General features: G+C 37.7%; 1 protein-coding gene across 4 annotated transcripts in view; it reads right to left on the reverse strand.

The window, feature by feature from the left end:
* Positions 1–2,079: 2,079 nt before the first annotated feature.
* Positions 2,080–24,101, reverse strand: part of HTR1E (5-hydroxytryptamine receptor 1E) — a 94,950-nt gene continuing 72,928 nt past the window's right edge. For all 4 annotated transcript variants that reach the window (XM_077903154.1, XM_077903155.1, XM_077903156.1 and 1 more), the window contains one exon: positions 2,080–3,850. In XM_077903154.1, the coding sequence (XP_077759280.1) occupies positions 2,573–3,670 (1,098 nt within the window). In that variant the 5' untranslated portion in view covers positions 3,671–3,850 and the 3' untranslated portion in view covers positions 2,080–2,572. The remainder of the gene's footprint in view (positions 3,851–24,101) is intronic.

Genomic DNA, 24,101 nt, shown 5'->3' on the forward strand with positions numbered 1-24,101 from the left:
CATAGTAAAGAAGTCTTGATTATTATACTAAGGAATCTTATTTTAAACTGATGGGGAAATAGTGAGGATTATGAGTACTATAATTAAAAACCAATGGTATACTTGAGGATAGTGATTGTCAAACTAGAATCTTCTAGAGGGCTTATTAAAACAGAAGTTTTACTTTCTGAATTTGTGATTCAGTATGTCTTCAGTGGGGCTCTAGACATGGCATTTTAAACAACTTTCCAGATGATGCTAATGCTGCTGGTCTGGAGCTGCCACTCTGAAAACCACCGTTTTAGGAAGACGTATCTGATAGGTGTGTGGGGGCAGAGTTGCTGGTAAAGGAACTCAGAGGTAGGATCAGATAAGATTTGGAATGGGTGAGGGGACCAAATTATTGGAGTAGAAGGGGGCATATTTAAATATTTCTGTAGAAGTAAATGGATTAGACTTCAAGATTGTCTGGGTGTAAAAGACAAGCCATAAAGAGAGAGGATCACATTTATTTAACATGTATGATAAAAAGCATGGTAATCCTGTTATCTGAGACTGGGAAGGTGGAAGGAGGAGCTTTGAGTGTGGGAAAATGATTGTGAGTTCAGTTTGGAAAATCTTAGAGGAACCAACAGACTATTCACAGGGATATGTTCACTGGATGTAATTCATGAGTCGTGGGTTTGAGAAAGACAGAAATCAGAACCAAAGACACAAATTGAAAAGCCACAGGCATGTGATAGGAGGGATGGAATATGGAGGTACAGGAGGTAGGAGTTGAGGACAATGCCACAGGAGGAAGAAAAGGAGACAAAGAAAAAAGAGGTGGCTGGAGAACCAGGGGAGTAAAGTATTCTGGAAGTCACGGGATTCAACAAGAAAGAGAGACTTACCTATTTTAACTGATGAGAAATGGCAAAGTAGATAAGGATGGAGGAAGGCCATTATATTTGCCTACTGTCAAGTAAACAAGACCTTTGGGAGATCTGTTTCAGGAGAGCTAGGAGGGGCATGCGCAGATGGCAGAGGAACAGAAAGTCAATGGAAGGTGAGAGGTGAGCAGGATGAAAGATTGATGAGTAGAGAAACTCAAGTGGGGGAGCCAGGAGGGAGAGGAAGCACACACTTGAGTGGGAAGTAGGGCCAGAGAAGTGTCCATTTGAGCAAACTGATAAGGGAGATTAAAGAGAAGTGGGGAGAGAGAGGGGATGGGAGAAAGGGAGGGGGAAAGGAAGAGAGATAGGGGAGAAGAGAAGAGGGAGAGAGAGGAGGGGGCACAGTGAGGAAGAGGAATCAGGGGTCAGGAGAAATGTGCAAGATTACAGAAAAAGTTAGAGGGCACAGATTTAAGGCTATAACATGGAGGTAGGGAGGGAGCAAATCCATGTCTTCTCAGTGAAAAGAAGAGATGACCTGTGGAGAGTGAGGAGATGGGGAGAAGCTGTGGATGAGAGAGGACAAGAGGTGAGAAACAGTCACTCCAGGTCAGGGGAGGCACTTGTGGCATCAGGTCCCATCTTCAGCCTCCTGGGCCCAGGGTGCAGTCTGGCATGAAGCCACCAAGATCCCAGAGGATACAATTTAATGCTAATTTCCTCAATGGGTGGCCTTGGTGGTAAGCATAGAATTTCCACTTGTATTTGTTTTTCCAAGTGCACAACTGGTAATTTAATGAGGAACATTCTCCAACAAAATTCTTTAGATAATATATTCCTTCATTGGATCACTTCACCCTGTTAAGTTGCTTGTACTCCCACTTGAATCCTGCTAGAGTGAGGGAATGTGTGCAAGATTCGGTGGGATTCTTCTCAGAATGGGAGAATGTCCAATCAGAATGGGAGAATGTCCAATGTGCCTATCAGGTAATGTAGCAACACATGGACCAAAGGAGATTTAGATTATTTTGTATTTGTTTATATTCCATATTCATAACCAAAGACCTAGGAAAGTGCCAGAGTATTCATTCCAGGTTCTTTTTGGAGAATGAGGAAGCATATTGAATCTTGAACTAAAAAGGACACGTCAGCTGTACTATTTGTGCCTAAAAGGAGTGGGCTATGTAGTCACAGTAAATGATTTTAGCTCAGGTCTGCAAGCAGATGACAGCACACCACTTTTTATTTTTTTTTTATTAATGCTTTATGTAGTCATGCAATTCCTACTAAAATTTGCACGCATATGGAACCATGACCTCAGATTTAATGCCACCCGAGGTTAAGTTGTCAGATATTTGATTTATAAGTAATAAGAAATTCTGCAAATGAAGATTCATTTTGGCATTCTTTAATTGCAGGATTAACTGAAATGGCTAAAAAAAAAAAGTAGTTACTATTTCACCTTATTATTACTTCTATGACATTTCTGTCTTTATATGATAATGTTTATTTGAAATCGTGTACCACAAATAAAGCCAGAGGTAGAAAACTGCACACCAGATGACACACCTCAGACAAAACAGAACAAATAAACAGAAAGACCACACGAACTTACAAACTTTCCTGAACCAACTATGTTCAAGAATTAAGAAGTTGAACCCCTTTCCTCTGTCCATTCACGAGGCTGGTAAAAACAATGTCTTTCAGCTTTTTGCAGTCTAAGTATGTTCTCGACACTTAATTAGCTTTTTAAAAGCTAGCTTAAAGTCTTCATTAAAACTTGTGTAGAGCAGAGGGTTGATCAGAGAATTAACATAGCCAAGCCACGTCAGAAAATCAGCCACTTCAGAGGACACTGTGTAGATGCTCAGACCTACAATCAGCTCCTTGATGAAAAATGGCAGCCATGACAAAATGAATGCTCCCAAAATCAGTCCTAGGATGCGTGCTGCCTTGCGTTCCCTGGTACTAGAGATTTGCTGACGTTCTCCTGGGTGATCTAGATCATTGTCGAAGGAAGGGATCCTGATAGAGGTGTTGATCTTTTCAAACTCTGTAGTAGGGTCTGAGGTGGAGAAATCAGACACACAGAAAGTCTGTGTAAGCTTACAACTCGCAAAAGAATTTTGGCTATCTGTGCTTCTGTTGCTTAAGTGCCGGCTTGATCCTCTTTTCTGGTACAGGCTCTTGGCTGCATGGTAAATCCGGTAATACAGAATAAGTATCAAAGTCAATGGGATATAAAAGGCTCCAAGTGTGGAGTAAATGGTGTAGATGACATGGTCATGCTGGATGGTGCACTGACTGGGTGGTGGGCTGAGTTGACGGTGGCTCCTCCAGAACAGAGGGGGCATGGAGATGAAGATGGAAATGGTCCAGACGGTGAGGATCATCAGCCCAGCTCTCTTGGTGGTCCTCTTCCTGGCATATTCAATAGCATTGGTGATGGCCCAGTACCTGTCTAGGGCAATCACACAGAGATGGAGGATGGAGCAGGTGCAGCAGGTCATGTCCACACTCAGCCACACCTCGCAGATGAAGTACCCTAGTTTCCAGCTGTCCATGACAATGTACATGATGCTCAGGGGCATGACGAGCACTGCCACCAGGAGGTCTGTCACAGCCAGGGAACAGATCAGGTAGTTGGCAGGCTGGTGGAGCTTCTTGGTGGTACAGATGGCCATGATCACGGCCAAGTTCAGCAACATGGTCAGGGTGGTGATGATCACCAGAGTCACGGAAATGAGCATCTTCTCAGTGATGGTCTTGGGTCTCACAGCCACATTGGCTTCTGTGGTACAGTTAGTGAGATTCATGTTTACCCTGTTTCAATCTACACTGTGGAGAGGCAGCTGGTTCTTTTCCCTCAGCTGGAAACTACTTAGACTTCAAACCTCTCATTTATAAGAAGACTGTAGTTTCTTCAGCTATGTAGTTTCTTATGTTCCATTTTATATGGGTAAAGGGAAGTACCACAGCATTTCTTCTGAGGGTTCCTGGAAAATAGTATGCTACTGGTTAATGAACGAAAAAGTCACATTACCCCCCCCCCCAAAATGTTATAGTATTTAAGTACTCATTCTTTACACATTTTTGATATAATTTTCTTTTTTATCTCTGGGTATGAAGTTCAGTTTTACATTATTCTTCAAAAGACACTTTTTAAAAAATTGAAGTATAGTTGATCCACAATGTTACCTTAATTTCAAGTACACAACATTGTGATTCACAAGTCTATTCCTTACACTGTGCTAACCACAAGTGTAGCTACAAAAAAGACACTTTTTAGAAAGTTAAATTTCCAACGTCTTTCTCGTGAAGATATTACCAACTTTAAAGTCTATTTTGCCACCTGAATTACTTCCTTATTTATATTTATTAATATATATGCATTTACACATAAAACTTTTTTTTTATTTGGAAACCTACATTTACATTGTATCATGTTTAGAAATTCTGGGACATTAAGGAAAAAATTATATTGTTTATAATAAGCAGACTTCAAAACTGTTCTAAAGTTTCATAGCAAATGTTCAACTCCAAAGATATTTTAGTGTCACAATGAAATTGTGCGATTTTGTCTAATTATTTCTGACATTTTACATATCCCACTGTGCATTTCTTTGGAGAAGAGAGAAAAAAGCATACAACATTACTTTGATGTTTATGGCAAATTGTTCTCAGAGTAATACAGTAAATTGACTGTGAAACAGCATCATCACCAAGCTCAAAGAACTCCCTATTAAAAAAAATGTGTTTAGTTTGGTTAACATTTGTATTCTTTCAATTTCTTCCTATCTATCTATCTATCTATCTATCTATCTATCTATCTATCTATCTATCTATCATCTATCTATCTATCATCTATCTATCTATCACCTATCATCTATCTACCATTTATGATCTGTCTCCTGGATAGCTGTGACTAAACTGGGCAATCAGTGAGATTGTGACATTTATTGGATACCTGGTTGTAAGGACTTTTTAAAAAAAGTACAACAGCCCCCCTTATGTGTAGTTTTGCTTTTGCACTTTGAGTTACCATGGTCTGCAAGCTGATGATCCTCTTTCTGACGAATCATCTGAAAGTCAATAGTAGCCTAACACTACATCACAAAACCTGTGTCATTCACTTTACTTCATCTCATCATGTAGGCATTTGATCCTCTCACATCATCACGAGAAATGTGAGTACAGCACAATAAGGTATTTTGAGAGAGCATATTCACATGATGTTTATTATAGTATGATGTTATAATTGTTCTATTTTTTATTAGTTATTGTTGTTAATCTTTTCTTTTACCTAACTGATAAACTTTATCCTGGGTTGGTAAGTATAGGAAAAAACATAGTCCATATATGGGTCGGTACTATCTGCGCTTCAGGCATTCAGTCTTGGAATGCATCTCCTGTGGATAAGGGGAGACTACTGAATGTATATTCATGAAAACAAGACAATAAAAATCCATATAGGAATATTCACACCCAATGGCTGCTAGTCAGAACATCAATCAAATCCTCTGATTGTCTCTGTGGGATTAGGTCCAGGAAAACTTCAAAGAAAACTGGCATTTTGGCAGTTATAAGAAAGGACATAGATTGATGTGGATTAGGCTTAACAGACATTCTTTAATGAGGGCAGGAGCAGGTGACTCGTGTGAAATGGAGAGTGAAGTAGGTGGGGAATCAGTGGGTAAACTGGGGACTGGAAGTCAGGGGGCAGGAATAAAAATCTCCAGCCAGGGTGAGATCTATCTAGTTCTGGATTTAATTTTTTTCTGCCCATTGGGCGAAAATCAAGACTGGGAGGTGGTTATCATTTTTTCTTAGATATAGAAAGTAAAAGAAAATAATTTCACTAAAGACCAAAAATGGGGCAATTGTTTTTAAGACAGTCTTTATCTTTCTGCAGTGAAATGAGAATCATTCAGCCTGTTTTCATTATGCTTTTACAGCATTTCTGTGGATGTATCCTATGAAATTCATGTTTCTCTAATTCTTCCATGGGACTTGCTCCACCAACAATACATTCTTTCTTGTAAATTAAATGTTTTCTTCTTCCTTGGTTATTTTTTCCTTCTTTTATAGTCAGTCTAAACTTGCATTTATATCTGAGACAGGCTGTAACATTGAAAATGTACGGGCTTTGGAATCAGAAAGACCTGGGTGGCACCTGAGCCATCTATTAGCTTGGGGCAACCTCTCTACATTTCTCCTTGTGACCAACATGTTTATTTCTGTATTTTGACCACTTTCTCCTTATTTAAATGACATAAAGTTCTTTTCTCCCTGCAAACACGAATCCTAAGTTATGTTTTTCTTGTTTTTTTTTAAAGATTTTATTTATTTATTCATGAGAATACACAGAGAAGAGAGAGAGAGAGAGAGAGAGAGAGAGAGGCAGAGACACAGACAGAGGGAGAAACAGGCTCCATGCAGGGAGGCCAACGTGGGACTTGGTCCAGGGTCTCCAGGATCAGGCCCTGGGCTGAAGGCAGCGCTGAACCGCTGAGCCACCCGGGCTGCCCTTTTCTTGGGTTCTTAAGGTTTGTTGGAAGAGTAGTTCTTTTTTTCCTTTTTTTTTTTTTTTTAAAGCTGGGCATGGAGCACAACATGGGGCTTGAACTCACAGATCAAGACCTGAGCTGAGATCAAGAGTCAGACCAGCTGAGCTACCCAGGTGCCCCAGAAGAGTAGTTATTATTATTTTTAAAGATTTTATTTATTTATTCATGAGAGACACACAGAGAGAGGCAAAGACATAGGCAGAAGGAGAGGGAGAAGCAGGCTTCATGAAGGTAGTCCGATGAGGGACTCGATCCCAGGACTCCAGGATCACAACCTGAGCCAAAGGCAGGCACTCAGCTGCTGAGCCATCCAGCCCTCCCCAGAAGAGTATTTTTAAATAGGCTTTTCCACTCCAGTTAAAGGATTGAGAATATAGAGAGTAGCATGGATAAGAGACAGAAAACTCTAGAAGTTTTAGTTTGATAATAGACAATTAGGAAATGTTATTTTGAAAACATGAAGTAAAAAATAAATCAAAGAGTTCATCTTCTTCAAGCTTTTAAAAGCTGCTCTATTTATTTGAGCTCTCATACATCCTAATTCTTGTTTCTCTGGTGACATCTATTTTCTTCCTTATTTTATCCCTGTGTATTTTTCATTCCTCCCAGCTAACTATACATTTCTGGAGGGTGGAATGTATGTCTTATTCATCTTTTCAACTGCCTCCAGTTAAATTGGAAAAAACATCACTGGTTGGGGCTACATTGTCAGCTCTTTAATGTGACTTCTGGCTTATTTTGTGCCCAAGCCTTTCCAAATAGGAGTTAAGTTTTGTATCTCTGTGCTGTTAGTCACTCCAAATTCCTGCATACATCCAGCTTGCCATCTTTTATCTTTTTTCATTTAAGAATATATCTTGAAGTTTGTTCCATAACATCATGTGGAACATAATCTTTTGAATAGCTGGGTGCAATGACCTGGGGAGCAATTATAGATTGAACAAGCCTGAGAACTGGGCCCTGGGGCTCTTCCCTAATCACGGGTCAGGAAGAAAAGGAGGAACCAGCAAAGCAGAGGAGAACAGCTATTCAGGTGGAGGGGCACGATGAGAGATAATTCCATCGCACAATCAGGTGGACAAAGTGTGTGAAGTAAGAGTGATCAGCTGTATAAATGCTGCTAACCTGCTATGGGTGGTGAGGACTTGACCATTCGGCTGGGTAATGTGGATGACACCGATGGCCTTCACAAGACCTATTTGATGCAGTGGTGGAGACTGAAGGCTGAATGTGGGGGCCCCGGGGTGGCTCAGCCAGTTAAGTGTCTGCCTTTGGCTCATGTCCTGGGATCCAGTCCTGCATTGGTCTCCCTGCTCCGAGGGAAGTCTGCTTCTCCCTCTCCCTGCTGCTCCCCCTGTTTGTGTGCTCTCTCTAGCTCTCTCTCTCTCTCAAATAAATAAAATCTTAAAAAAAAAAGAAAGCTGAATATAGTGGTTTCAAGAAAGGTTGAGAAGAAAGGAAATAGAGGCATTGAATAAGAACAAGTATTTCAAGAGTATTGCTGAGGGATGCCTGGGTGGCTCAGCTGTTAAGTGTCTGCCTTTGGCTTGGGGCGTGATCCCAGGGTCCTGGGATGGAGTCCCATATCGGGCTCCTTGTGGGGATCCTGCTTCTCCCTCTGCTGCTATGTCTCTGCCTCTCTGTGTGTCTCTCATGGATAAATAAATCTTTAAAAAGAAAGAGTATTGCTGAAAAGGAGAGCAAAGAAATAAGGTAGCTGTGGAGGAAGATGTAGGGTCAAGGTTGTTTTCTGTTTAGGGAGAGAGATTATCTTTTTAAACTGGACTATTTGCAGTTTTCTTTGCTGCTGCACTCTACATCCTTCATATTGGGGCACAGAGCATTTCTGGAGTGAGTGGAATGTAAAAGAGGAAGCAGGAAAGCAGTCATGGAAGAGGCTGGGAGTCAGTGGGGCTGGGGGCACCAAGGAAATAGAATTCTTTGAACGGTTAAGAGATTACACTGGGGACGTGAAGGGCACAAAAATATAGCCATAATCAGGAAATGATCCAACTTCAATTGTCCTTGGGTTCCTTTACCTTCTTAAGAAACTAGCACATAGTTTTATAATCACTACTGACTCCTTAGGAGGAAGTATGATTTCTAACTAGAACAGTGCTGGTTAAATTGCACCTGAAAATTTAAGTCTCTTTAGCATTTTGCATAGTGGCAGGGGAGGAGCTGTAACACTTAAAACATGCTCTGCAGAACCAGTCCGAACACCAATATCAACAAACCAAACTTTCATTAGTCTATTGCAATGTAAAATTAGCTGCAATAATCATAGATAAAAACAGCCATATCCTATCAGGAGTTAATGCAGATACTTCTTGGGGAGGCTTGTAACTTTTAGTTTTTGCTCTGATTACGACATGGAAAATACCAGTGCAGTCCAAAGCTATTTTTTTCATTGAAATCAGAAATAGGAGAGAATCACAATAAACCAAATGGGTCAAAATGTATGCTGCTCTCATTTACTGAGATGCTTCAGAGCCTCTGATTTATACTACTCCAGTTACAGTACACCAGGGATAAGAAAGAGGTCATGAGTACACTCATTTTTATTTATTTATTTATTTATTTATTTATCTATTTATTTATTTATTTATTACACTCATTTTTAATTTCACCATCTTATCTAGGCTTTATTGGTTTTCAATAACTGTTGATAATTTATCACAAATATCCTTTCATCTCTTCTTTGATTGTTTTCATTTTGCCCAAATTTCTTCAAGTAATTTAAAAAATATTTAAAATAGGATCTAAGAAACAAAATAAAACAAAAACACACTCATAAATACATATTACAAACTGGTGGTTGCCAGAGGGGAGAAGAGTAGGAGGATGGGTGGAATAGGTGAAGGGGATTAAGAGGTACAAACTTCCAGGAATAAAATAAAAAAGTCATGGGGATGTGAAGTGCAGCATAGGGAATAGAGTCAATAATACTGTAATAACAATGTATGATGATCACCACAGTAACTAGACTTACTGTGGTGATCACTTCATAATGTGCATAAATGTGGAATCATTATGTTGTACACCTAAAACCAGTATAATACTATATAGGTCAACTATACTTTAATAAAAAGAAAGAAAATTTTCAGTATGTATCAGTTTCCCCCCCTTTTTTTTAAATTTCAGGAGCAGCTGCTTGTCCTCATACTACTAATTTTATCTCTCCAATTGTTCATTAAATTCACTTCCTCAGCTTTCATAAAGAATTGTCTTGGCATGTCTATAGAAAAGAAAGGGTGGATAGCAGTTTGTTTCTCATTTGGTTTTCATTGGGAGCAAAGGCAGACATAGAGGAGATCCTGGAGTGTGGGGCTCTTTATTTTCTTCTTCTTGCTTATTTGAATTGTGGTTGGGAAATGACATGTGGTTATTATGAGGTTATTCATAATAACAGGAAACATTATCATTATAAAAATCAAACAAAGCAGAGTACATAGGGTTTTAGGAGACGTTTACATATTCTGGACATATGTCTTTTGTCAGAACAATGTTTTGTGAACATTTTCTTCTACTTTATGCTTTGCCTTTGTATTTTTTAATGATGTCTTTTGATTCTAATGATGTCTTTTGATTTAATGATGTCTTTTGATACGCAAAAGATTTTAATTTTGATGAAGTCTAAGTTATCTACTTTTCTTTATGATTAGAGCTTCCTGTGTCCCAAGAAATGACTTTAAGGTCACTAAGATATTTTTCTATATTTTATTTTAGAAGCTTAATACCTTAAGCTTTCATGGTGGAAGAGGTCATCAGGGTGACATGACCACTGAGTGACCTGTGAGCTGGACCCAGACAATCAGAGGCATCTCACCACCTGCCTTCCCCCATCCTTGAAATGTGTGGCTTGGCCTTACATTCCTACAGTGGGAGCTATTTTCAAAGATGCAGCCTTGAGAGAGCAATGTGTTGGTGAGATGGTATGCATTACTGAACCTAGGTTAAGTCTTCTCTATAAACTTCAAAGATTCTGGAGGGTGAGTGTGGAGATCTACTCATCTCATGGCCACTTGTGTAATTTCTCTTGGTTATTAAACCTGCCACTTACCAATCTGGAAGTTCTGTCTCTTAGAGTCTTCTTGCCCTCCATTTTCAATGGCCAATTTCAGATTTCACCTGAGAAATTCCTGAATTTTGTAAACCAACAGTTCATGACCATCTTGAATAAATTTTTGCATTTGGGTATGACATAGATGTTGAGGTTTATCTTTTTCCCCTATGTGGATGTTTGGATATTTCAGCAAATTTTGTAGGAAATGCTTTGGTGTCTTTGTCAAAAATAAATCGACCATATATGTCAATTTATTTCTTTGCCCTCTCTTCTGTTCCTTGACCTACCTTTGTGCCAATATAATATTGTCTTTATTACTGTAGCTTTTAAGATCTTGATATCAGGTGGTAGGAGTCCAACTTTGTTCTTTTTTTTAGGCCTGTTTTTGCTATTCCAGGTTCTATGAATTTCTAAATAAATTTTGGAATCAAATTATCAATTTCTACAAAAATCTGTTGGAATTTTAGTTTGCATTATGTATAAATTATAGACTAATTTAAGGAGAATTAAAATTTATCAATATTGTGTGTTCTCCCAGAAAGAAATAGCATTCTCCACTTATTTTGGTATTTCTTTTTTTTTTTAAGATTTTATTTATTTATTCATGAGAGACACAGAGAGAGAGAGGCAGAGACACAGGCAGAGGGAGAAGCAGGCTCCATGCAGGAAGCCCGACTTGGGACTTGATCCCGGGTCCCCAGGATCAGGCCCTGGGCCAAAGGCGGCGCTGAACCACTGAGCCACCTGGTCTGCCCAGAATTTATCTTTTAAATGGAACAATGGTACATAATATGTAGGATGTACTTTAGTATTTGGAGGAATCTGAACTTTATTTGCTACTTTATTTGCTACTTTATAGTGAACAGAAATAGATGTTAACAAAATTTCTTTTTCATGATGCTCTTACTGAATGGCATAATATTATTTCACTTTTAAAATTTTTTTTATTTATTCATGAGAGACACACACACACACACACAGAGAGAGAGAGAGAGAGAGAGAGAGAGAGGCAGAGACACAGGCAGAGGGAGAAGCAGGCTCCATGCAGGGAGCCGGACGTGGGACTCCATCCCGGGTCTCCAGGATCACGCTCCAGGCTGAAGGCGGTGTCAAACTGCTGAGCCACCTGGGTTGCCCTTATTTTGGTATTTCTTAGTTTCTCTCAGTAATATTTGTAATTTTCAGTGTAGAGGTTTTGCACACATTTCTTTAAATTTATCCCTATGTGTTCTTAAATTTAATTTTTAAATTTGAGTATAGTTGACATGCAATATTACATTAGTTTCAGGTATACAATGTAGTGATTTGACCAGTTTATGTATTTTGCTATGCTCACTACAAGTGTCACTACCATCTGTCACCATACAATGCTATTACAATATCATTGACTGTATTCCTTATACTGTGGCCTTTATTCCCATAACTTATTCATTTCATAACTGGAAGCTTGCATCTCTCACTCATTCATTCATTCTTTCCATCCCATGCACCCACCTTCCCTCTAGAAATCATCAGTTTATTCTCTGTATTTATAGGTCTGATTCTGCTTTTTTTTTTTAAAGATTTTAAAAATTTATTTATGACAGACACAGACACACACACACACACACACACACACACAGAGAGGCAGAGAGGCAGAGACACAGGCAGAGGGAGAAGCAGGCTCTATGCAGGGAGCCTGACGTGGGACTTGATCTCGGGTCTCCAGGATCACACCTCGGGCTGAAGGCGGCGCTAAACTGCTGGGTCACTGGCGCTGCCCTGATTCTGCTTTTTGTTTATTCATTTGTTTTGTTTTTTAGATTCTGTGTATGAGTGAAATCATATGGGGTTTGTCTTTCTCAGTCTGACTTATTTTACTTAGCACAATACCCTTTAGGTTTATGCATGTTGTCACAAATGGCAAAAATGGCCAAACAAACAAAAACCTCAGTCTTTTTTGTGACTGTGTAATATTCCATTATGTGTGTGCTTGTGTATGTGTATCTATATCTATACTACATCTTTTTTATGTGTTCATAAAACCAGTGGATACCAGTGGATACTTGGGCTGCTTCTAGATCTTAGCTATTATAAATAATGATGTTAATAAACATAGGGGTGCATAAATTGGTAGTGTTTCTGTAAACTAATAATGAAGTAGCAGAAAGAGGAATATCCATATGTATTCTAATATTTTTGTAAATTGTATTTGTATTTCAATTTCCATTTTTATTGCTTGTTTAGAGAAATAAAATGTATTTTTGGATATTGGTTTTGAATCTGTTATCTTGCTAAGGACTTACCAATCCTAGTAGATATTTTGTAGATTCTTATGATTTTTCTGTGAAAACAATAATTTCATTTGCAAAAAGAGATAGTTTTAATTCTTTTCCAACTTAATTGCTTTTATTTCTTTGTCTTGTCATGTCATTCTGACTACAACTATAGTAAAATGCTGAATAGAAGTGGTGAGAGCAGACATTCTTATCTTCTTCCCAATATCAGATGGAGGAAATGGTCATCATTCACCATTAATACATTAGCTATAAGTTTTTCTCAGATCTCATTTATTAGAGGAAATTTTCTTCAATTCCTAAGTCTCTGATAGTTTTTATAATAAATGGGTATTTAATGTTATAAAATGTTTACTGAGATAGTTTTATGATATCTTTTCTTTATTCTGTTAATGTGGTGAATCACAGTAATTCATTTTTTTTTTTTAGTAATTCATTTTTGGATATTAAACCCATCTTGCGGTTTTGGAAAAGCTTCAGTTAGTTATGATGTTTTTTTTAAATACATATTGCTGAGTTTGATTTGCTAATGTTTTGTTAAGGAGTTTTGCATTTTTGTTTGGGAGAGATATTTGTCTGAAAATGTCTTGTATTGATTTGCAAGTTTTAGAATCAAGACTATGCTGGCTTTAAAAAATGAGTTTAAAAATTTTCTAAAAAAATAAAAATTTTCTGAAGGGGTTTGAGAAATATCAATATAATTTCTTTTGCAAATATTTGATGGAATGTACCTGCAGATCCCTTTGGAACTCAAATTTTCCTCATGGGGAGGTCTTTTCTAAGATAGATTTATTTATTTATTTATTTATTTATTTATTTATTTATTTATTTATTTATTTATGAAAGAGAAAGAGAGAGTAAGAGCAGAGGCATGGAGTGAGACAGGACAGGGATAGAGGTAGAGGGAAAGGGAGACAGAGTCTTAAGCAGACTCTGCACTGAGTGCAGAGCCCAATGCAGGCTGATTTCATGACCCTGAGATCACAACTTGAGCTTCAACCAAGAAGAGTCAGATGCTTAAACAACTGCACCACCTAGATATCCCTTGTGGGGAGATTTTTAACTATAAATTCAATTTCTTTACTATCCTTAAATAAATAAAAACCCATCATCAACAACAACACCAAAACACTATATGTTGGGCTTTTTAGGACTTCTATTTTTTTTTTCTTGTTTACTTTTGGTAATTTATGTCCTTTAAGGAATTTGTCCATTTATCAAGTTGTCAAATTCAGTCATACAATTAGTTATAATATTCCTTTCATATATTTTAAATGTCTATAATATCTATGTTACACTCATTCTTGATACTGATAATTTTATTTTTTTCCTCTTGATCAGTCTAGGTAAGTATTTTTAAATTTTATTAATCTTTACAAAGAACCAGTTTCTGAATGACTTGATTTCCTATATTACCTATTCTTTATTTAAATACTTTCAGCCTTTATATTTATTATTTCCTTCCTTTACTTACTTGGGCTTAACTCACTCTTCTTTTCTAGTCTCTTAATGTAGAAGCTAAAATAGTTGATTGAAAACTTTTCACCACCAACATAAGCATTTAGAATTATAAACTTTGCTATTAGCACTATTTTAGCTGCATCCTACAAATTCTAGTATTTGTATTTTCATTATTTTTCAGTCAGAAATATTTTCTGATTCCTTCATGGTTTCTTTCTTTCTTTCTTTCTTTCTTTCTTTCTTTCTTTCTTTCTTTCTTTTTTTTTTAGATTTATTTATTTATTTATTCAGAGAGAGCGAAGAGAAAGGCAGAGACACAGGCAGAGGGAGAAGCAGGCTCCACGCAGGAAGCCCCATGTGGGACTCGATCCTGTGTCTCCAGGATCACACCCCGGGCTACAGGCGGCGCTAAACCACTGTGCCACCGGGGCTGCCCCCTTCATGCTTTCTTAGTTGATTTTTTTTTTAATTTTTAAAATTTTTAAAATTTTTATTTTTTAAATTTATGATAGTCACAGAGAGAGAGAGAGAGAGAGAGAGGGAGAGAGAGAGAGGCAGAGACATAGGCAGAGGGAGAAGCAGGCTCCATGCACCGGGAGCCCAACGTGGGATTCGATCCCGGGTCTCCAGGATCATGCCCTGGGCCAAAGGCAGGCGCCAAACCTCTGTGCCACCCAGGGATCCCTCTTAGTTGATTTATGCAACATTTAGGAGTGCATTTCTTTTTTTTTTTTTTTTAAGATTTTATTTATTTATTCATGAGAGACACACACACGCAGAGAGAGGCAGAGACACAGGCAGAGGGAGAAGCAGGCTCCATGCAGGGAGCCCGATGTGGGATTTGATCTCGGGTCTCCAGGATCAGGCCCTGGGCCGAAGGTGGTGCTAAACCGCTGAGCCACCCAGGCTACCCTAAGAGTGCATTTCTTAACTACAAAAATATTTAACGATTTCATGTATTCTTTTAAAAATGACTTTTAATTTCATCATACTCAGGCTCACAAACAGAGTCTGTATGATTTCATTTGAAATGTATTAAGACTTGTTTTGTGGCTCCATTTGTAGTCTATATTGGTGATGTTATATGTATGTTTAAAGAGAATGTACATTCTATGATTGTTCCATGTAACTTGCTTGACAGTATTGTTCAAATTTCCTATACCTTTACCAATGCTTTCAGTGTACTATACTTGCTCTCAATCTCCATCCACCAGTGGATGGGGGAAATATCCTGGGAGGCAGGAGGTCTCTGAATGATCAGGTGGGGCAAAATATATTCCTTTCCCTTTTTTTTTTTTTTTTTAATTCCTTTCCCTTTTTGACTTGCATTAGATGGTGATACGAATGAGAAACAGCATTTTATTGTGTTAAGCCACTGATGTTTTGGGGTTTATCAGTTAAAGGAACTAATTATTTACCTTAAGTAACACATCCTTGGGTGATTTAATTTTTGGATGCTTGGTTTTACATTTTGAAAAGTGAGGATAATTATATCGACTTTACATATTTATAGAAAAAATGAAATGAGATAGCATTTGGCAAAGTGCTGGCACATTTCCTGACACCTAAGAGGTACTCAATAAACATTTGTTCAGTCTATTGTTTGCTGAGCATGCTCATATGTAGATAGACTAATGGATTTGTTATCTTCATATTGAACTAAGAGGTATTTACTGTGTTTGTGTCCTTGAATATTTAATCCAGCCCTTTAAAATATATTCTTCAGCTGGGATGTCTGGGTAACTCGGTCAGTTGAGTGTCAGACTTTTGATCTCAGGGTCTTGGGATGGAGACCCCGCATCAGACTCTCTGCTCAGAAGGGATTCTGCTTGTCTACCTCTCCTTATGCCCCTCCCCCAGCTTGTGCATGCTCTCTCTCTTTCTCTTTCTCTCTGAAATAAATATTTAAAAATAAATAAAATGTATTCTTCAGCAATAAAAGTGATGAAACAAAATGTAAGTCTTATATATATTGATCAAAATATTATTCTTTAGTCAATCTCCCTCACATAGTTCCTTTTTAAACATTCATAGTTGAATTTGACTTTAGGGTCTGTTTTTAAGGAAATTCATACCACATGTATTATAAGTTATGCTCATGCCTTTCTTGCATCTTTTGGAAACACAATTATATGTTTCTATCCAAAGATGAAGAGAAAAAGAGCAAGGTAGTTTTCCCCATCTACATAAAGTTGATGTGGAAAGCAGACTTATGCCTTTTTTAACCCATTAAGTCACTTCCTTCATTCAGTCATTTTTAATATTTAAAATCAGTTAACATATAGTGTATTATTAGTTTCAGAGGTAGAGTTTAGTGATTCCTTGGTTTCATATAATACCCAGTGCTCTTTACATCATGTGCCCCTCTTAAAGCCCATCACGCAGTTACCTCATCCTTCCACCCAGCTCTCCTTTAGCAACCTTCAGTTTGTCTTCTATAGTTAGGAGTCTCTTATAGTTTGCCTCCCTCTCTGTTTTTATCTTATTTTATTTTTGCCTCCTTTCCTCTATGTTCATCTGTTTTGTTTCTTAAATTCCACATATGGATGAAATCATATGATAATTATCTTTCTGATTGACTTATTTCGCTAAGTGTCATACCCTCTAGTTCTATCCATGTCGTTGCAAATGTAAGATTTCATTTTTTATACCTGAATAATATTCCATTGTATATATACATCACATCTTATTTATTCATTTATTGTTGGACCCCAATGTTAATTGCATCAATGCCCAGAATAGCCAAAATATGGAAAGAGTCTAGATGTCCATTCATGTATTTACAGTCATTTTGAAGGGATTATTATTTAGAAGACAAATCCAACAAGGTGTCAAAAGCAAGAGATGGGATTTAGTTGGGATTTGGAAGGGGTGACAAAGGTTGGAGAGTCTGGATTAGGGCTGAAACCTTCAGGGTTGAAAGCAGAGAGCTAGAAAAGGATGTAATTTAGAGGACTGGTTGGCAAGAAGGAGATACGATTTATTGGCAAAATGGTTTTACTACTTTAGAAACGATAATATAAATGTCAGACATTATAAAATCCTAGATAACATAAAAGAGAATTTAGAGAATTTTTCAAATTTGAAGGGTTTGTCTAAAACTTATGTTTTTAATTTGAGTCTTTTACACCATTAAACAGACTCTATTGGATAGTCAGCACACTTATGTTTCTTCGAAATCTGGTTAGTTTATTGGTTTGGGCTTTTACCTTATTACTTTTGCTGACCTATAAAGGAGAGCCTCAATTTTTGTCATGTTCAGAATATATTCTGCTTCTCAGATCACTACACAAATAATACTCAGGTCATTCAGTGAAGAACAAACATTGCTTTTCCTCTTATTGTACAGTGTGCTCTTGTTACTCCTGGCTTTTGAACTCAGTTAGCTTCCCCAAGCCTTCTTTAACTGTGCTTCTGGGAATAGGCAATGCGCTAGCTATCAAACTCTGTCATGCCCCAGGCAGGAGCATACAGCGAGATAAATTTGTATCATCTATTTTTTAAAATAAAGTTTTTGTTTTGTTATAATTTTAAATTTATAGAGAAGTTGCGAAGATAGCACAGAGAGAATGCCCATCACCCAGTTTTACCCATTGTTAGCAACTTTTTTTTTAAACGATTTTTATTTATTTATTCATGAGAGAGGCAGAGACATAGGCAGAGGGAGAAGCAGCTCCTCACAGGGAGCCCGATGCAGGACTCGATCCCAGAACCCTGGGATCACACCCTGAGCCAAAGACAGATGCTCAACTGCTGAGCCACCCAGGTGTCCCCCCATTATTAACATCTTACATTATGGAGCACATTTATCAAAACTAAGAAAGCAATATTATTCATCACTATTAACTAAACTCCAGACCTTATTTGGACTTAGCCATTTTTTCCATTAATACCTTCCATCAGTTTCATTGTAGGATGCCACACTGTAGTTAGTCATATTTTCCCAGTCTCCTCTGCTCTGTGAAAATTTCTCACTGTGCTTGTTTTTCATGATCTCAATGGTCTTGGGGAGTACTGGCCAAGTATTTTGTAGAATGTCTCCTCATCTTAGTTTGTCTGATATTCTTCTCATGATTTTTCTGAGGTTATGGGACTTGGAAAGAATACCATGGAGTTGAAGTGCCCTTCTTGAATGTAGATAATAGTGAAAGGGAGTGGAGGGGAGGGGAGAAGAAATGGGTGGGAAATGTCAGAAGGGGAGACAGAACATGAGAGACTCCTAACTCTGGGAAACTAACTGGGGGTGGTGGAAGGGGAGGAGGGCGGGGGATGGGGGTGACTGGGTGACGGGCACTGAGGGGGGCACTTGACGGGATGAGCACTGGGTGTTATTCTGTATATTGGCAAATTGAACACCAATAAAAAATAAATTTATTATTAAAAAAAATGAAGTGCCCTTCTCATTACCTTACATCAGAGTACATCAAATCCATGTGATATCACTGGTGATGTTAACCTTCATCACTTGGTTGAGGCAGCTTTTGCCAGGACTCTCCACTGCAAAGTGACTATTTTTCCCTTTCCTTGCTCTATTTTTTGGAAGTGAGTCATTAAATATAGCCTATCTTCAAGGATAGGGAATTAAGTTCCACCTCCTGGAGGGGGGAATATGTATATATATTATTTGGAATTCTTCTGTAAGATTTGTCTCTCCTCTACCACTTATTTACTTATTCAATAATTTATATTTATACTATACATCTATACATTTATGATTAAGTCCCAAGGAAGCAGTAGCCTCTAGGTTTGGGAAAATTACCTTTATAAAAGTGCTGTTGTGGGCACCTGGATGGCTCAGTTGGTTAAATATCTGCCTTCAGCTCAGGTCATGATCCCAGGGTCCTGGGATTGAGTCCTGCATAAGGCTCCCTGCTCTGTAGGGAGCCTGCTTCTCCCTCTCCCTCTGCCTGCTCCCTCTCTCTCTCTCTGTGTTAAATAAATAAATAAAATCTTTTTAAAAAAGCACTGTTGATGCTTATTTACATTATTTGTTTATCAATATGGACTCATGAATATTTATTTTATTCTTTGGGTTATAATCGAATACTGCACTATTTATTTTTTTGCTTAAATTGTTCCAGGTTTAGCTATCGAGAGCTCTTTCAGTTGGCGGTTGTTGCATCATCTCTTTTATCACATTGTTTTCCTTTGTGTAGAATGGATTGGCTACACCTCTTTGAAAGGTGTGGGGGAAAAACAATCTGCTCTGTGAGGTATAGATAAGGTTTTAGTCAATAGAGAGTCTCTATTGCCAGCAAATAAAGCCTTTTAATATGAAGGACACCTGTAGAATTGTTATTTACTTTTCAGCTGAGAATAATAAAAATGAACTTTATGAAGTGCCTGTCATTTAAGTGAGCTGGTGCTCGAGGTTATATTAGCATATTTAAAAAAAATGAAATGACTTTTTTTTGACCCAGCTTTAATGATACCACTGAAGTACTCAACTTCTCAGAGAAGATCTGGGCTCCTTCCTATGCTGTGCATACATTTTTTTCTTTTGACTCTTCTGCACTGCAACGTGCCTTTGTGGCAGACCCAAGGGAATGAAGATTTAAGCTAAGTGCAGAGCTAAGGCTTCCTACCGGGCTTCCACTTGGGGAGGCATTGCTAGCTCATTCCACTTGTCTCTGCTCCAATTAGTTCCAAAGGCATTTGCAGGTACCTTTTTTGAGGGGAGCTCAATCCACTTCAAGGTGAGAAATAAGAGATAGTGAGTTGTAATGAAATGGAGGGGTCAAGAGCAGAGACTTCCTTGAATGCATCTGAGATCTAATGATGGTTGGTTGTGTGGTCCTGAAAAAGACATTCTATTCCGGTGGGTCTCAGTTTCCCTATTTGTATAATTAGGGCTTCATTATTTCTGAGCATCTTTCAGATCTAAAATCCAATGATTTTTATGCTACAATTTCATGGTGGTTGGAAGAAGAGTATGTGCATATATTTACAATTCAGTTCCAAGAGTGAAGTAACCTCTAGTTTCAGGGAAAATATATATAAAAATGTCCTGTTGATGCCTAATAAAATGCCAGTTTCCTGACATTTATGTAGCACTATTATTTTTCAAATTTACTTTCACTTTAATTTTCTTGTTTCAACATTTTCTGCTCATAACTTTGGACACATGATCTTTCTATCAAACATACACATTTATCTATACACTTTGATACTCATGTTGATATTTAGTTATCTCCCTCTGTTCTTTGCTGGTTTTCTCCCAGTTTGTCACTTGTTATGAGTGATGTGTGATCTCTCACATTTATGCAAGTCTTGGGATTGCCTTTGTTCCAGACTATTTTAAGGATATTTGCATAAAGAGTAATCATGAAAGGTAGAGATTAGGAAAGAGAGGCATGCTTATTGTCTAGTATGATAAAGATAATGCCTCTTTTTGGGGTAATGATTAGGATGCTTACTGCCCATTATGAAATATTTGGGTTCTTTAAGCTTAGTCTGCAACCTGTAATGCATTCACTGAATGTGCAAGTCATTTGATCCCTTTTGCATCACTATGTGAGTTTGGGCTTGGCAAACTGGTACAAGAAAATGCTAATACTCTGGCTATTGCTACTGCTATAATAAAGTCCTTACTCTGACTCAGGAATCTCTTGTCTTCTGATGGCTTCCACAAAACTGTGGCATGCTTATTTGTTAGCTTACAAGTAGGATAAAATTTCAGATTTTGACAGTTCTTTGTAATGTATTTTCCATTGTGAACTTTTAGTTGGTTGTGTACAATCACTAGTTTGGGGAGTTTGTCCTCTTGATTCATACTTACCTTGAACTTGATGTGGTATCATAGAAAGAGCTGAGAACTTGGATTCCCAGAGAACTGGATTTAAGTATACATTGGGTCACTTTCCAGTTTTATAATGTTGGCAAGTTACTTAATATTTCCAAGCTTCCTTCTCTTTTTAGTGAGATCACCCACTTCACAAGGTTACTGTGTAGGTAGAATAAGATTCTATATACCTGGGCTATCCAATATGGCAGCCACAGATGACCATTTAAGTTAAAATTAAATTAAAAATCAGTTCCTTGGTTATACCATTTTTCAGATGCTCAATAGGGGGCTTTGTTATGTTTCTTTTTACTTTGATGAACCCACTTAGTTGCTACGCTATTATCAGCAAAAGTCCTTCTAGAATATAGTTAATTAGATTTCACTATTTTCCTGCAAAGTGTTGAAAGAGTCTATAGGGATTAGCAGCACTAATCAGAATTTGAAAGAGCACTGATATCTCTGTAAATATTATAGGATTATAATATTTATTTTTTTCTTCTTAAACTGATACATGTGAGGTACTTCAAATGTAATAGGAAAGGCAAATAGTTTCACCTCATATAAACGCCAACCCATGGGTCCTGACTAATGGGGTGCTGGGCTGAGGAGTTCATAGGTGGTGTCTAGACTCAGCAGAAGAGAGCTATTATTGACTAGTGATGGATCACTAGCAACTAGCCTAGACTGATATCTGAAAAGCTAAGATTTTTTATTATCCTAGAAATAAAAAAGAAATCATTATCCTTCCAAACGGCAGTAAAAGTCTTAAGACCATTGTCTTGATTCAATCTAATTTCAATTCCAGTTCTGCTTATAGGAAAACAAATTCTTCCAATCACTATGCTTATGAATTGAAGCTCTGATCAGAAAACCAATAGAATTGTGACCCTTTATGCACTTGTTTATTGTTTATAAGAATCATAGCAAGGAAGTGATGTAAGTTTCTTCCCTTCTCTATAACAGCACAAATAACAGCAGTAGTTGTTACAGAATACACCCATGTAAAATATAAAATCCAGCCTGGAAGGTGATGTAAGTCTATTCTCACTAGGAAGTTAAAGACTCTGAGTTGTTTCTCACAAAATACAGTCAAATTTATTCATGTTCTGCAATTTGAGCTAGTTAATAAGCAGTAAGTAAGCACTTTATGGCCCAGCACTTATTAATTATGTGTCTATATTTAGTGGAAAGTAAACTAACAAGAAACTCCATATTGGGATACCTGCTGAATGAATACTGACAAAAAATAGAAGTACTAGAATAATATAATATCTGTTCCTGAATCTGATACTCAGTAAAGCAAAATAGTAGCGCATTCGGCACAACTGGTAACTAAGTCTATGAACAAAAGATGTCTTATCCTGTTCTACAATATAATGAGTACCTGTTGAGTAATAGAAATACCCCAAATTCAGAAGGAGTCCAACTTTAAATATGCTATTGTGAGATGAAGTATAATTACAATTTTTGTCTTTTTTGGTTGTTTATTCCATCCCTTAACTTGGCTCAGAAAGAAATGGTTTGAATGATATGTTTTCAGCACATTTGACAAGAAATTATGGGAAAAGAGAATCTGGTTAGGTCATGAAAACATTTTCAGAAGGACATTCAAGTGTTTTGATTTCTAGAATGTTTGCCTTTCAGCATTCATCAAATTAATCGGAGTGCAAGGTTTCCAGCATAGAGTGAATATGATGTGCACTCTGTAGTCAGAACCCTAGGACTCAAGACCAATCTTTGGTACTTGCCAATGCCTTGCCTTTGATGAAGAAAGTAGGCCTACATGGTCCTCAGTTTCCCTAATTTGTCTGTTGCTGGAGGGTAGGATGGACTGGAACACTCATTTTCTTCCCTGCAGTTTCCTATGGAGGCAGAGGGAATATCTGCTTTACTTCCCAGGAGAGAGCAGCAGCATATTCAGCAACAATGTTCTACCTACCAAAAAAACTTAAGAGAGAGTGTGAGGTTGGGGAAAGTCTGGCATTTGAGCCTACCCCTTCCTCAGCTCACAGACCTGCCTGGGTGCAGGGGAGGTTGGAGCTCACATGCTCAGGCTGTCAGTAAACAGACCATCAGACCACGTGAGCTGGTTCTAGCTACACCTCAGTTCTCTCTGTTTCAGCTTTATAGCGTGACACTTGGTGGAAAAGTCCGCATGATCATTCCCTGGTTATCTTGAGTGCAGGAGAGAGGGACAAAAAATGCATTTTTTTTTAACCAGGTGGAAAGTGAATTTGCCAACCAACTTGAATAAAGCAGATGCCTCGATTCCCATTTGGAGACTTGTGATTTTTGGAGGACTAACTAAGCTAACATGTAAAGGCATGTAGGTCACACTTGGCACCTAAATAAGTCCTATGTAGGTACTAGCTATGATTATTATGATTATGATTATCATCATTATTATTTTCAACTGGTTAGATTGCAAAAGATTGGCATTAGCACTCCCAAACTTCCAACATGATTCAGCACTGGTACCTGATTCGCAAGGTTGTCATGATCATCAATCTAGATAATATGTACCAATTTGCTTTGTAAAATATAAAGCACATTATATAATAGTGATGATAATGGAGTATTTAGGGTTTTTATGTGACTTCATGGGGTCATATTTCTTGCCAAGTTCTCATTTCTCTCCTGGCTTTTCCAAGACCATTTCAATCTTTTGGTCAAATAACACAGTTAAGCATTATGGCTGAATTAGTAAGTATTTTGTTGATTTCCCACCATGAATAATTCATGGTAAAGATATTTCATAAACAGGCCGTCTCTTAACTCTCTGTTGAAACAAAGCTGTCATGGTTCTGGGCTTATGCCCGTTGTGCTATTTTAAAAGAATTCAGAACATTTATGTAAGAACCCAAGATTGTGAATAGAATTTGGATAGATGTCAATAGTGTTTTAGTGTTAACCCAAACCTGGATTGAACTCCTTTTGCTTTAAATATCTGCTAGTTCTCTTTCTAAGGCAAAGTATATTCATTGAATGGCCAGGACCATTTCTTATTCTTACTATTGTCTTGTGGTCCCGACTAACCTTGTCCTAATTTATTGATTCAGCAGATAGTTATGAGTACCTACTTTGGGCAGTTAC

Source organism: Canis aureus, chromosome 7 (genome assembly GCF_053574225.1).
Source record: "Canis aureus isolate CA01 chromosome 7, VMU_Caureus_v.1.0, whole genome shotgun sequence".
NCBI lineage: Eukaryota > Metazoa > Chordata > Mammalia > Carnivora > Canidae > Canis > Canis aureus.